Below are 14,105 nucleotides of genomic sequence, written 5' to 3'. Positions count from 1 at the left end.
CTAAAATATAACATGGACAAAATATTATTTATGTCATGCTAACTCTGTGTTCCATGCACTCCGGAAGGGGGCACTGGGCTGCCGGTAGGGGTGGTTACCTGGTAACACTTGTGATAATTGAAATTTTATTATGTCATATTAATAATTTCTCTTCCTATACTTTAAAACATGTTTGATGAAAAGAATTTGATTTCTCTGTTATCTTTTTAAGTTTCTGTCCGTCCACACACAAAGAAAGAATCTTTTGAATAGACCAATCAATTTTCGCTTTATTTTTCTCACAAAATTTTCGCATTATTTTTCGCATTTTTTTGCGAAATCTTCACATTATTTTTTCGCATTTTTCGCGAAACATTTGCATTTTCGTTATTTTATTTTTCGCGAAACAGATTAAAGCGAAATTTCTCGAAAAAAACGAAAATTTTCGCATTTTTCGCGAGAAAACGAAATGCGAAAAAATTAGAACATTTTCGCGAACGATTTTTCCTATTCGCTGCAAACCCTAATCCGAATAGATGAACAACTTTATCTAAATAATATTTGTTTTAACGTAGTTTTACACAATTTCCAGTGTTTCTAATTTCGATCTTTGAAATTAGCTGAAATATTCAGAAGTTTGTTTAGAGGTAGCAACTTTTGTGTTAAGTATCGTTAATATGAACATTTCATCTCGACATCCAATGTGGACACTTATATATTTGAGGGTGAATGCTTGATCCCTTAAATAATGATATCCCTACAGGGTATGACCACTACGGGATATCAAAGAGGGATTAAATTAATCCGTAGCTTTGCATGACCATCCCGAGCTTCACAACACATTCAGTGTCAATCAAAACGACTACAAAAATATTTTCTAATTATATCTAACCCTTCGTAGATATCAAGTTTATTAACAGATTAAACTTAAATCCTTCACTTAAAAGTTTCCCTAGTGGATTAAGAGTTAATCCGCTAAGGCTAAGCACTATTCCAAACATAATTTCGCCCTGAAGCCTAAAATTTAAAGATTGATCGCGTTCATTTAAGTTCCATAGTTGATACATGTGCATAGTACAAGACTCCATAATTGTTTGTTCCTGTGCTCTGGTATGCACTCTTCAACTTCCGGGGGAGCTGGAAACTCATCCGGACTTACTTCCGGTAAACTAGGTTAGCAGGATATTTATCATCAGCATACTATGCTCTTTTAGATCCGGGGAGAAAGCATTCCTAATAAGGGTATGAATAAATATCCCAAATAAGGTGTAAGGGTGTAAATAAATATCCAACCAAAGGTGGGGGGGGGGGATATATATCCCTAACAAGGTGTGAGAGTATACCTGAAGTAGACCCCTCAGGGTGTAAATAAATATCCAACCTAAGGTATGAGGGTGGACCCCTAATAAGGGTGTGAATAAATATTACTTTAAAAGAAAACAGAAAGGCCAAATAAGAAAAAAATAATCTATGAAAAACTTTTAAAAAAACGTAAAAAAAAATAAATAAATAAATGTCAAGGAAGAGAAAAAATAAAAACTCTACCAAAAGAAAAAAATAAATATCCCTTATTTTTAATCTTGATTCACTGGATATTCGTAATTATTGAATATAATATACTCTGTATATTAATGTGATATATGCAACCATATGAATATGATGACAACAATCGGAAATTTTCTTATATACTCCGCCAGGAGTCCTAAAATAATCCTAACATAAACATAAACATAAGAAATATTTTTCTGATGTACAATTACCGCGTATACAATAACCTTTTCTGAATATTTCATATTCAAATGGAGTACCCGTCTGCAAAGCATGTATAATCATATGGTAAGGTGAAGCGCGTCAGTTTATCTCCCTTCTATTCCTTACTCTTGCTCACGCACAAGAAGTCAGGAACCAATTTTTCAAAATTTACTTAATCCAATAAAATATTTTGGAACCTGATTTTCTCTTATAGTTTTCATAATTTGTTCTCTTAGCGTCCAGGCTGGAAGTTTTTTCCTTCCTTCCAACATTTTCTTGTCCTCTCCGCTCACACGCAATCTTTGCCAGGACTGCTTTAATCTCTCATTATCCTCTCGCCACTTAGACTCCTAGGTTAGTAAAAAAAAGTCAAAATATATTAAAATCTGCCAAAATCGGTAAAATAATGATCTTAGTGAGTAAAAAAGCTTTAATCTTATTCCCAATTCAGCTTGATTAATTTTTTTAAAATCCAGTTTTTTAAATTTTAACTTCATTGAATTTTGAACTTTATTTTGCCTGATTGCGCCGCTGACGGTCATTCAACACAACCTCTCTCCGCTTAGTTCGCTCTGGTCTATTTTTAAACAGTTATAGCAAATTTCTAATTTTTTAGAACTAATGCTAAAATATAACATGAACAAAATATGATGTATGTCATGTTAACTCTGTGTTCCATGCACTCCGGAAGGGGGCACTGGGCTGCCGGTAGGGGTGGTTACCTGGTAACACTTGTGATAATTGAAATTTCATTAAGTCATACTAATAATTTCTCTTCCTATACTTTAAAACATGTTTGATGAAAAGAATTTGATTTCTCTGTTATTTTTTTTAAGTTTCTGTCCATCCACAATCCACATACAAGAAAGAATCTTTTAAATGTACCAATTAATTTTCGCTTTATTTTTTTTAATAAATGTCTGATGAAGAGAATTTCGTTTATTTTTCTCGCAAAATTTTCGCATTATTTTTCGCATTTTTTCGCAAAATTTTCACATAATTTTTCGCATTTTTCGCGAAACATTTGCATTTTCGTTATTTTATTTTTCGCGAAACAGATTAAAGCGAAATTTCGCGAAAAAAACCAAAATTTTCGCCTTTTTCGCGAGAAAACGAAATGCGAAAAAATTAGAACATTTTCCTAATAAGGTGTGAGAGTATACCTGAAGTAGACCCCTCAGGGTGTAAATAAATATCCAACCTAAGGTATGAGAGTAGACCCCTAATAAGGGTGTGAATAAATATCCAACCTAAGGTGTGAGAGTAGACCCCTAATAAGGGTGTGAATAAATATCCAACCTAAGGTGTGAGGGTGGACCCCTAATAAAGATGTGATTAAATATCCAACCTAAGGTTTGAGAGTAGACCCCTAATAAGGGTGTGAATAAATAAATATCCAACCTAAGGTGTGAGGGTGGACCCCCAATAAGGGTGTGAATATCCTGAGGATTCTCTAGGATACTAACTAGAGAAAATACAGACGGAATTCCTTCTTCAGCTAGTATTTTAGATTCACTCATCAACCTGGACAGTGGACAACATTTATCTATTTTATCATAAAGGGTCTGAAAACATAATTTCAAGTGAAACACCACTTATTAAGACGCATTACAGATTCACAGCGTTGTTTGATCATAATTTGAATTACTTATCGATATTTTCAATTTTGAAAACTGATTATTTTCGGTTATGGGTTCTTTACTTTAGTGACTTGCGCATTTATACTGCACAAAAACAATGCAAGAATTATCACAATGAATCAAATTCAAGCTTGAAAAAACGACGATATCTTTCACATTATTGATCATATAAAGGTGTCAAGGGTATCTGAAAATTACAACGACAGTTCCTGAGGAAGAACAAGAAAGTACGATAACGTATGAGCTGTACTCTTCAGCCTTTTTAAGGCATTTTGACCCATTTTATAAGATCGAACTTATAGAAAACAACCCCGTCTCTCTTCCACGATGGGGGGGAGGTAGGGTGGAACCAAAAAAGTAACGGGTTTCATACTGTTTTAAGTGCTTACCAGATTTGTGTGGCGGTGATTATAAAAAAATGGTGTAGTTGCACTCCTCGCCATCTTTACCGCCCCCCCTGGTCCCCCGGTCCCCACCACACAAACTTTTATAGAATTTTTAAAAATCATCGAGAACCAATGTAATTTTTCATTAATTAATCGTATTTTTTTATTTTAAAGAGATTAATGTTTTCCTAGATGTTATCTGTATACAGTATTCCGTGGGAAACTTGGATAGTGGGGTTGTTATGAATACAAGACAGGGATCCTGAAAACAATTCAGTTAATATTTCAAAATGTAAATCTAGACAACAGACTTGTAAAGCTACAAATGCTACTTCTTAGGACATATCAGACCGTTTTGTCCATGGATACACTTGGGTGGCAAGGAGCGTGGACCCCACAACACAACCACCACAACCACAACCACAACCACAACCACAACCATAACAGTATGGGGGGTACTATTCAACTATCAATAAACCTCTGAATCAATCCCTTAAAAGATTAAGAAAAATATTTCAGCAGATTACAAACCTTTGGGTATCTTGATCCAGTAGGAAATCTGATTTCAAGAATAAATATTCTCTCCTCCTCATCTTCCTTTAGATGCTTATCTTCCTTCTCTGGCTGAAGATAAATACAGGGTGATTAGTGGCGTCTCGTGCAAAATTGTATATTTTTTGTGTAACTATACTGAATGTTATTTTTTCAATATTTTTTCAGAATTCTTTTTTTTGGGGGGTACAGAGCCCCCAAAAAAATCGGCGAAACTTTTTTCGTTCAAAATCAAAAGTTTAGAAAAGCAAAATAAAATTCTAAATTTTATAAATATTTTTGTTAAAAGACTTGGAAAATATGTAAGATAAAAATTCACAGTTAACAGGTTAAATTCATTTAAAATGCCCTCCATTGTTTTTGACACACTTTGCCGCTCTAATCCTTTATAGCTCGTAGAACGATACCAGGGTCCAAAGCGTGTACTTATTTTTGTATAACTTTATTTAAAAAATAAGACTAGAACTGAAAATTGCGAATTTTCATTTTACAATTTTGCGAATTTTCTGTGATTCTGAAATTCAATATTTATAAAATTTTGGAATTAAATAGAAATAATATACATACACATTTATGCTTTTTTGAACTTTATATTTTGAGAGAAAAAAAGTAGTTTCGCGGATTTTTTTTTATGGGGGCCATAAAAGTACCGAAAAAAAATTCCAAAAAATATTGAAAAAATACCATCCAAGAAAGTTGCAAAAGAAGTTACAATTTTGCACCAGACGCCACTAATCACACGTTTTTTTTTACTCATCCTGTATTTATAAAAATTGTTAAAATTTTGTGGTTTTAATTATATGTATAATTTGAATGAAAAAATTAAATTTTTTTAGCCTATGTCACCCCAGGCTACCAGAACCAATGAGTGTCCAGAAAAAATGTCAGCCCATTTGGTTCAGCAAACAATTTGTACAGCAATAAAATGGAAAAATAATCTGTGTTTAATTATTGTATACATTTATAAATATATATTTCCACATATTTTAGAAATATAAAATAAAATAATTTATTTTTACCTCAGCATGAATTTTGAAGCATTTTTTACCGTATTTACAGTGCCCGTTCAAGAAAAACCTAAAATATTTTGAAACGATTATNACACACACTGTAGATAATAGCGCCAAACGTCAGCAGCTGAACTCGGTCCATATCCACATTCAGTGTATATCAAACTATTATCGAGATTCACATCCTAAATCAGGGAAAATTTGAGTATTCAAACTCCTGTTTAATCTAAACTATTAATTTAGGATAAACTACAGCCTGAAAGAACATTGCCTTTAATCCTGTCAATTTCCAAGTTTAAAGAGCATCAAAATGTTATTTTATTTTGTATTTTAAAAACTAAGATATAATGTAAACCAGATTTTTATCGAGCATCTTAAAGTAAACTAATATTGGCACATGTTAAAAAATAAAACTGTAAACATTTAATGCTTAATTCCAAGCTCTCATGGTAAATAATGATCGTCATGTGGCAGATGATCAATTCATGGAGTTCTTGATTCTCCAAAAGAGGCTAGGGTTGTCTCACAAACACAAGCAGGTCATTAAACAGAACTTATTGAAATTTATTTATTTGAAGAAGATAATTGATGTTGAAACGTGGTTTTAACTAATAGATCGTTAGATGCAAAACAGTACTGATACGAAATATCTTTACCAGGGCTTCCTATCTACAGTTTGATCCTAAATTTTATGTTCACTCATCTACACCTTAGTAGTCAGTCAGCTTTAACAAAGATCTCACAGTGATCTAGAAGGATCTCACGGTGATCTACAGCACACAGCTAGTCTGGAAAACCTCCCAGGTATTGTTTAAATCTAACTTGTATTAAATGTTTAACAATAATTCCTTTTCAGACGTACTTCTGTCGCTCTTGAGGGATTGTATCAAGATCAACTCCAGAAGGTCAATACTTCTGACATTTTCATAATTATTCTTTAAAAGAATAAGATCGTTCCTGACCTGACTTTAAACTAATTCAGGAATATCCTGATCTACATGCAATCATTTTACAGAATCAAGGAAGAATTACAGTCCGCAGTGTTCACAGGACACACTTCCTCGTCAACCCACAGCCTAGACCGAAATATATTTTCAATAAATGTAGAACTAACATCTACTTTTTTTACTCTACAGAGGTTTGGTCCATCACCATCAGCGAATTTTAAACAAATATCCACAATGAAAACCAGTTGCGTATAGTTCTTTACATTCGCAGGAGAAATTATACTGACACACGGAGAACTTGAAACCTGATGAAACCCCAACAGAAGACATTTGGATCAGCGTGCGAAAAAACCAAAACCATCATCAAATGTAAGATTCATATTAGAAAGCTTGGGACACCATTGTATTTCGTAAAATTTTCTCATGTGCCTTTTGAAGCAGATGTTTTAAGCTTTTATAAAGTTCTCATATAACTCTTCAAATCCTTTTATCTGGTCGTAACATTTCACCAGAGATCACATTTTGAAATATTGGATTTAATGTATTTTGTCAAATAACTTTATCTGGTCACAACATTTTACCATTTATCAAATTTTATAAATATATCATGCTAATTATGTTTATATTTTCAGCTTTACAGCTTGTTGATGATAAAAAATAAACTCTAAAACTAAAGACTTGATTATTTCTGTGTATGGGGGGCGTATAAACGATACATTGGTTAAAAATACGTATTCACTTCTATTGTTATAACGCTGAAAATTAAATTGAGAAGCTAAAAAAGCTGAAAAGCGTATAACTTCAACATCTAAAATTCAACCATCTCGACAGGGCCAATGAATCCTCTGAGTCAAACGATTAAAATAATAAATGCCAACCAAGACCAATCAAAATTATTAGGAACAAAATTATTATGGGTGCTCTATTCTAATGAAAACCTGCAGAGTTCTTCCTGCTTGTAAACCCTCTTCTTTTCCTTGTGTTGACTGCCAGGAAGATATCTGTACAGGTAATCCAGGTCTAATCTAGAAAAGGGACTGATCATATATTTGGCTATGTAACAGGCAATACAAGGGACTGCTCATATATTTAGCTATGTAACAGGCAATACAAGGGACTGTTCATATATTTAGCTATGTAACAGGCAATACAAGGGACTGTTCATATATTTAGCTATGTAACAGGCAATACAAGGGACTGTTCATATATTTAGCTATGTAACAGGCAATACAAGGGACTGTTCATATATTTAGCTATGTAACAGGCAATACAAGGGACTGTTCATATATTTAGCTATGTAACAGGCAATACAAGGGACTGTTCATATATTTAGCTATGTAACAGGCAATACAAGGGACTGTTCATATATTTAGCTATGTAACAGGCAATACAAGGGACTGTTCATATATTTAGCTATGTAACAGGCAATACAAGGGACTGTTCATATATTTAGCTATGTAACAGGCAATACAAGGGACTGTTCATATATTTAGCTATGTAACAGGCAATACAAGGGACTGTTCATATATTTAGCTATGTAACAGGCAATACAAGGGACTGTTCATATATTTAGCTATGTAACAGGCAATACAAGGGACTGTTCATATATTTAGCTATGTAACAGGCAATACAAGGGACTGTTCATATATTTAGCTATGTAACAGGCAATACAAGGGACTGTTCATATATTTAGCTATGTAACAGGCAATACAAGGGACTNCCCCCCCCCCCCCCGTACACCCTTGCAATCATCTCTGAATTGTTCAGAAATTGGCCCATCTAACATCTCAGAACAAAACCCTTTAGCTTATAACTTAAAATTTCCCTTTCATATTTGACATTTAAACTTTGTTTTACAGGATCTTATATTTTGATTTTGGTTTCAACAGTAACTCTGACATTAATACCTAAAATGGTCATCCTAGAGTTTGTCGAGAAAAAAATTAACGAAAAAAATTAACAATTTGATCCTGTTGAACATTGGATTTCCTTGTTCATGTTGTTTTTTCATAAAAATTCAAACTAGAAAATATTATAAATAATTTTAAATCACTAAAAAAATATTAAAAACTTCATAAAAAGTTGGATATTACGAAAAACTGTAATCTTTTGTAAAACTTTGAGAGGGCGGACTGGCCTCCTTCAAGAGTATGGTGTAAAGGAGCACCGGCTCCCATACCTTTATCTATCAGTTGATAAATTTCTAACTGAGAAATCACCGTGTTACCTAAGTTCCCAGACCTTTTCGGGTATTTTTTCCGTGAAAGCAGGACCATAAATTGATTCTAGCGCCATTTTTTCATCATTCTTTAGTTCATGCAGTTCACGGGTATCACAGTCGGGTTCCTAAACAATATGATAGTAAACCATATTCATAAAAAGTGATATTTTCTTAGATCTCAAATACTACCCCCCACTCCCACTGGCCACACCTCAAGTTGAAAATGTAAAATTTTATATTATATTGACCTAACCTTACCCAAAATGTAGGTGTACATTTTTCAATCTATGGGGTTTTGAGATAAATCATTAAGAAATAATTTTATATGAAAAACTGAAAATGTTCAATATCATGGGTTGGATTCCCTTTACAGGGTGGAATACTTTCTTTAATCTACTTTTCCAAGAGTTCCAACGAAAAATATCCTGATATATTAAATTTTTCGTTAATTTTTTTATATTTTCATACTATTCGTTGTTTTATTTTTATGCTTAAGACAAAAGTGTATTTAACATAATACACAATAATGGAATTAAATATAAATAGAATATAAAAATATATCTATATAATAAAACAAGATATTCATATATATGTTCCTTTATAGCAGCCCAAACGGCTGGACCGAATGGGCTGAAAGTTGTGGACACTCACTTTCTTCATTGTACATTGTACAAGTCCCGAGAAAATTGGTAAATTTGGACATTTTCAAAATTACAACAATTCGGGGGAAAAGTTCTAGAATCCCAACGGCCATAAACCTTCAAGGCCAGATTGGTTTAACCATTGTGATTTTTATTAGATTTTCACAATCCAACAAACAGCCGATCCAAACAAATCAATTACCTGTTGTTTATCACTTGAGACGATCTCCCCAGGAGAATGATCGTTCGTCGGTTCCTCAGATCTTCTAGACAATCATAATATTATTACATTTAAGGAAATTTTAAAGCAAGTTTTAAGAAAAATTTCTTTCTTTCTCTACATTAACCCCATCCTTTCCTTTTCTACGTTTACCCTATCTTTTCGTTTTCTACATTAACCCCATCCTTTCCTTTTCTACATTAACCCTATCTTTTCCTTTCTACATTAACCCTATCCTTTCCTTTTCTACATTAACTCCATCCTTTCCTTTTCTACATTAACCCTATCCTTTACTTTAAAATTGTAAACAAATTTTGCGATTTTTTATGCATAGGTAGGTTGGAGGACAGTCAAACAGCGGATAGGTGTTTAAAAAGACAGAAATGGGTAATATTTTTTAAAATTAAAAGGACTGTTCACGAAAAATGAAAGGGGGTATAGGTTTACGGCGAAAAATAAGCGCTTTTGATCGGTACTAATCTTACTTCTATCTGTTGCGTCTATAAGGAGAAAATTGTTAAAACTACTCATAAAAAAGAACGCAGCGTCAATACAAATTCGGAAAGATGCAACATTCAACTCGGATCGTAGACAAATCAATTTAATTCCAAACAAATCATTCAGATATTACAAACAATAGTCATCGATTATTTTTCGACGCATTCTTAAATAGTTGATATTTTTCATGATCTGACAGTTACTTTGGAAAACATCTATTCCTGTTTCGAGAATTTTTGATAATAAAGACGACATTTTCATATTTTTCAGAAATGTTCGAAAATCCAGCGTCAGCTAAAATTATTTATAAAAAACAAAATCAAAAATATTATGAAATATTAACTATATACGAATGCGTCGAGGGCTAGAGATTTATATATTTAAAAAACCCTTAAAAATGGATAAGAATCTCCATTGGTACGTAAGTACGCATCTATCTCAACTCTCAGGGCAAAATCATTGGGGTGGGGAGGGGGGATAACAACCCCTTAACTCCAATTTAATAGACAAAAATAGCCCGATCGGGATAGAGTTAACATTTTCAGCTGTAATATCAACCTGATGTTAAAAGCTTGTACTAGAAGGTGTTCAGTAGCAGCTCCTACATCACCATCAGTACTCACCAGTGCATCCTTGCATCGGGAACTTAAAAAAACATCATTCAAAGGGACTTTTAGCGTAAATTTAGGTGAATCTCATGCAAAGATGGCAATGCCCTATTCCCAACGATACTCGTAAAAGCGTTGTCTGATTAAGTATGAAATAAATATCAATGTTTATAATTTTGAAAGATGATTATTTTCAATTTTGGTTTCCCTACAAAATTGATTTCCACAGTAAACTTCTATAGGAATAAAAACATAAAAAAACAGCTTTGCCTGAATGAAAACTGTCTCATTTAAAGTCATATCACTAAATTTAAAATTTTTAAACCAAGCTAAAAATTCCCATAGTTCTTCCGAGTTTCCAAATCAAAATTTTAGTCAAATGGGTGAAAGAGTTCATGGGCCTTATAGATAATGTGTGAAATAAAATCTATACTACCTATGAAAGCCTAGACTTGAAAGTCTTTTAAGTCCCCAACTTGAGATAGAGTTTTGTGTTTTCTCCTCATCGTCTTCAACCTTGAAAAAATGATTTTAAATGTCCCATAAAAAAGTTCTTTACCTAACTTTCCTTTCCTTTTCCTTTGATTTATATTTTTATATTTTTTTTTAGAATTGGGAGGAAATATTCCCACAACCTCATCTTTGGAGGTTTTAAAATATTTTCTCCTGAAACACCTAATTTTGTATGTTTTTGTTATATTTCATAAATAAATAAAAAATAATTACTTACTAGACTTAAGTCCTATACCTGCCTAAAGTCCTATATCTGCCTGAAGTCCTATATCTGCCTAAAGTCCTATTCCTGCCTACAGTCCTATACTTAAAGTCCTATACCTATAGTCCTATAACTTCCTAAAGTCCTATACCTATAGTTCTATAACTGCCTAAAGTTCTAAAAAAAAGTCCTATAGCTGACATAAGTCCTATGCCTGCCTACAGTCCTATACCAGCCTAAAGTCCTATATACCTATAGTCCTATACCTGCCTAAAGTTCTAAAAAAAGTTCTATACTTGACTTAAGTCCTAAACCTGCCTAAAGTCCTATAGCTGACATAAGTCCTATGCCTGCCTACAGTCCTAAATACCTGCCTATGCCTATGCCTGCCTTAAGTCATATACCTATAGTCCTATAACTGCCTAAAGTTCTAAAAAAAGGCCTAAAGTTCTAAAAAAAAGTCCTAAACCTCAAAAAAGCCCTAAACCTGGCTTAAATCCTATACTTGACTAAAGTCCTATACCTGACTTAAGTCCTATACCTGAATGAAGTCCTATACCTGACTTTAGTCCTATACCTGACTTAAGTCCTATACCTGACTTAAGTCCTATACTTGACTAAAGTCCTATACCTGACTTAAGTCCTATACCTGACTGAAGTCCTATACCTGACTTTAGTCCTATACCTGACTTTAGTTCTATACCTGACTTAAGTCCTATACCTGACTTAAGTCCTATACTTGACTAAAGTCCTATACCTGACTTAAGTCCTATACCTGGCTAAAGTCCTGAACCCCTCTGATGAGAAGTCTGTTGTCTTTGACCCAATAAGAGTTGTCCAGACGTCTGTTTGTATCTTTATATTGATGGGAAGAAAACCTAAATCCTTCTCCTTTTATCTAAATTAAATTCATAAATAAACTTTCAAGAAAAAAAAATAAACAAATTTGGTGAGTTCTAATTCATCATCATGATATACAAGTCGATGATATTTTTAGAACCCCCCCCCCCCTTCCAAAAAAAAGGTAATCATTTCCTCAAAAAAAGTTATTATTCCCCAATAATAAAAAAAAAAACATTTTATTGTACCTTGAATAATGTTGCTTTAGCAATATCCTGAACCTCCTGGGACATGTGAAGTCTCTGCATTTCAACCTAGATATTTTTAAATCAATAACAAATAAATCAATCAACTAATCAATCAAATAAATAAAAAAAATTCAGGTAATAAATCAATTTATGTGAAATTATTCAATAAATCAATCACTATACTAACCCTATCGACCTTTGACAGATGTTTTTATTATTTGAGTTGAAATTAAGAAAACGTTTAAATTATTTTTACTAACACTGATGTAGGATTATTTTATTTAATACCTTAAATCTATCCTTCTCTTTGTATTCCTCCTCTTCAATCTGATGTGTTGGAGCAACCTCAAAATCATCTCCATCATCCCACACAGATGCTCCACCCTTCCGACCTCCTCCTCCACCTTGGGGCCCAGCAGGTCTTCCACCTCCTCGACCTCCACCACCAGGAGGTCCTGGACCCCCTCTTCCGGCACCAGGTGGTCCTTGACCCCCTCGTCCACCACCAGTAGGTCCTGGGCCACCTCTTCCACCACCAGGAGGTCCCGCACCCCCACCTCCTCTAAGAATTGTTAGCATCAATATTTCAGTAATTTTAGTTACAGTGTACACATTGTCCATTTACAACATACACATTTTTGTGGGACCCACAGAACTGTCGAAAAGGAAGACAACTGTAAGACTCAAGTTATAATCTAAAAAATGTATAGCACGTGAATTGTGCAGTGTACACTGTACAGTATATACATGGACCCAATTCATTTTAGTGTTTTGGTTACTGTAAATCTTTTTTGTGTATCACATGAGGGGTGGAAGGCCACATTCTCCTCATTTTCTCGTCTGAGTCACTTCGAAATCCTCGTACTTCCGATATTATTTTTAAAGTGTCTAATCCTCCCAGATAAAACTTTTTATTAAGAATCGGACCAACATGATGTAAGCATTGCAATACTTAAGTTTATTTATGCCCTTACGTGGCCAGATTAAAAATAAATAGTTTCATCTTCGAGAATTTGAAACTTTAAAACACATAATAATCTAGGAACGAGGCTTCCGAGGTGGCTCGGAAGAAAAAATGAGGAGAATTTGGCTCGGACGAGAAATTGTTGTGGCTGGCCTTCCTCCCCTCATCATATAGCGGAAACAAGTGCACAGAACAATAAATAAAAAATGTATCCTAAAATGTTAAGTTGCAATATATTTAAACGTCAAACTAAAGATTTTTTCTATATTTTCACAGTTTTAGCTAAATTTATTATTTACTTCTCAGAACAAAAAAAAATAAAAAATTTAATTAACAATCTTAACTGTTGACAAACAATCAACACATGCATTTAATTTCGATTAAAAATCACTTGTTCGATGTCAATCAAAACTTTAAAAAAGGACGCTTTATTATTTTTAAGAAACTGAAAAACTCGAGCATTTCCTTTTCTGAATTATCTGCAACTTTCTTTATTCGTTGTTCAGTAGATAAAAATGAAAATGGCTGATTTCACCTATTGCCTCTTCCCCCTCCTCTATTTGGCCGACCAGTAACACGCTTCGTTGAGTTCATATTATTCTGAAATATCTACTTAGGACTACAAGTTTCTAGCTTTATTTACTTTATTAACATTATATTATACATATTAATATCAGATTTACTAAACATCTAAAGATTTCATAATTCATAAATTTTAACGAACAAGTTCAAACAAAGATAAATATTATTTTCAGTGTTTTGTTTTTTCAAATTTCACGAAATGTTTTTATTGAGCTGGGGGTAAAAATAAGACATCAAAGGGTAAGTTATGTCATTTTAAGATATTTTTGAAAGCAAAAAACTTAATTTTTCTCCTTACTATC

General features: G+C 33.2%; 1 protein-coding gene across 1 annotated transcript; it reads right to left on the bottom strand.

Annotated features, from left to right (window-relative positions):
• Positions 1-1,009: 1,009 nt before the first annotated feature.
• On the bottom strand, positions 1,010-13,842 carry LOC111715250 (putative ATP-dependent RNA helicase DHX57). Its single transcript, XM_023490556.1, has 14 exons — positions 13,757-13,842; positions 12,546-12,819; positions 12,258-12,323; positions 11,945-12,067; positions 10,891-10,970; positions 10,405-10,491; positions 9,331-9,394; positions 8,494-8,612; positions 7,205-7,291; positions 5,329-5,386; positions 4,289-4,381; positions 3,946-4,019; positions 3,133-3,255; positions 1,010-1,148 (listed from the first exon to the last, which is right to left on the bottom strand). Exons 1-14 carry the CDS (start codon positions 13,813-13,815, stop codon positions 1,025-1,027), a joined length of 1,431 nt encoding a protein of 476 aa, XP_023346324.1. The 5' UTR covers positions 13,816-13,842; the 3' UTR covers positions 1,010-1,024.
• Between the last annotated feature and the right edge of the window lie 263 nt (positions 13,843-14,105).

Source organism: Eurytemora carolleeae, unplaced genomic scaffold (assembly GCF_000591075.1).
Source record: "Eurytemora carolleeae unplaced genomic scaffold, Eaff_2.0 scaffold1740, whole genome shotgun sequence".
Classification (NCBI taxonomy): Eukaryota; Metazoa; Arthropoda; class Copepoda; order Calanoida; family Temoridae; genus Eurytemora; species Eurytemora carolleeae.
The sequence above is the reverse complement of the archived record's forward strand: the minus strand, read 5'-3'. Positions and strand labels throughout refer to the sequence as shown.

Excerpts from the sequence above, each read along its gene's own strand:
- LOC111715250 (XM_023490556.1), bottom strand. The coding sequence starts at position 13,815 with ATGAACTCAACGAAGCGTGTTACTGGTCGGCCAAATAGAGGAGGGGGA. Across the intron at positions 9,395-10,404 it reads GTACAAGCTTTTAACATCAG|AAGATCTGAGGAACCGACGA; the intron begins GTTGATATTACA and ends ATGATTGTCTAG. Across the intron at positions 7,292-8,493 it reads GAAAAGGTCTGGGAACTTAG|ATTAGACCTGGATTACCTGT; the intron begins GTAACACGGTGA and ends TCCCTTTTCTAG.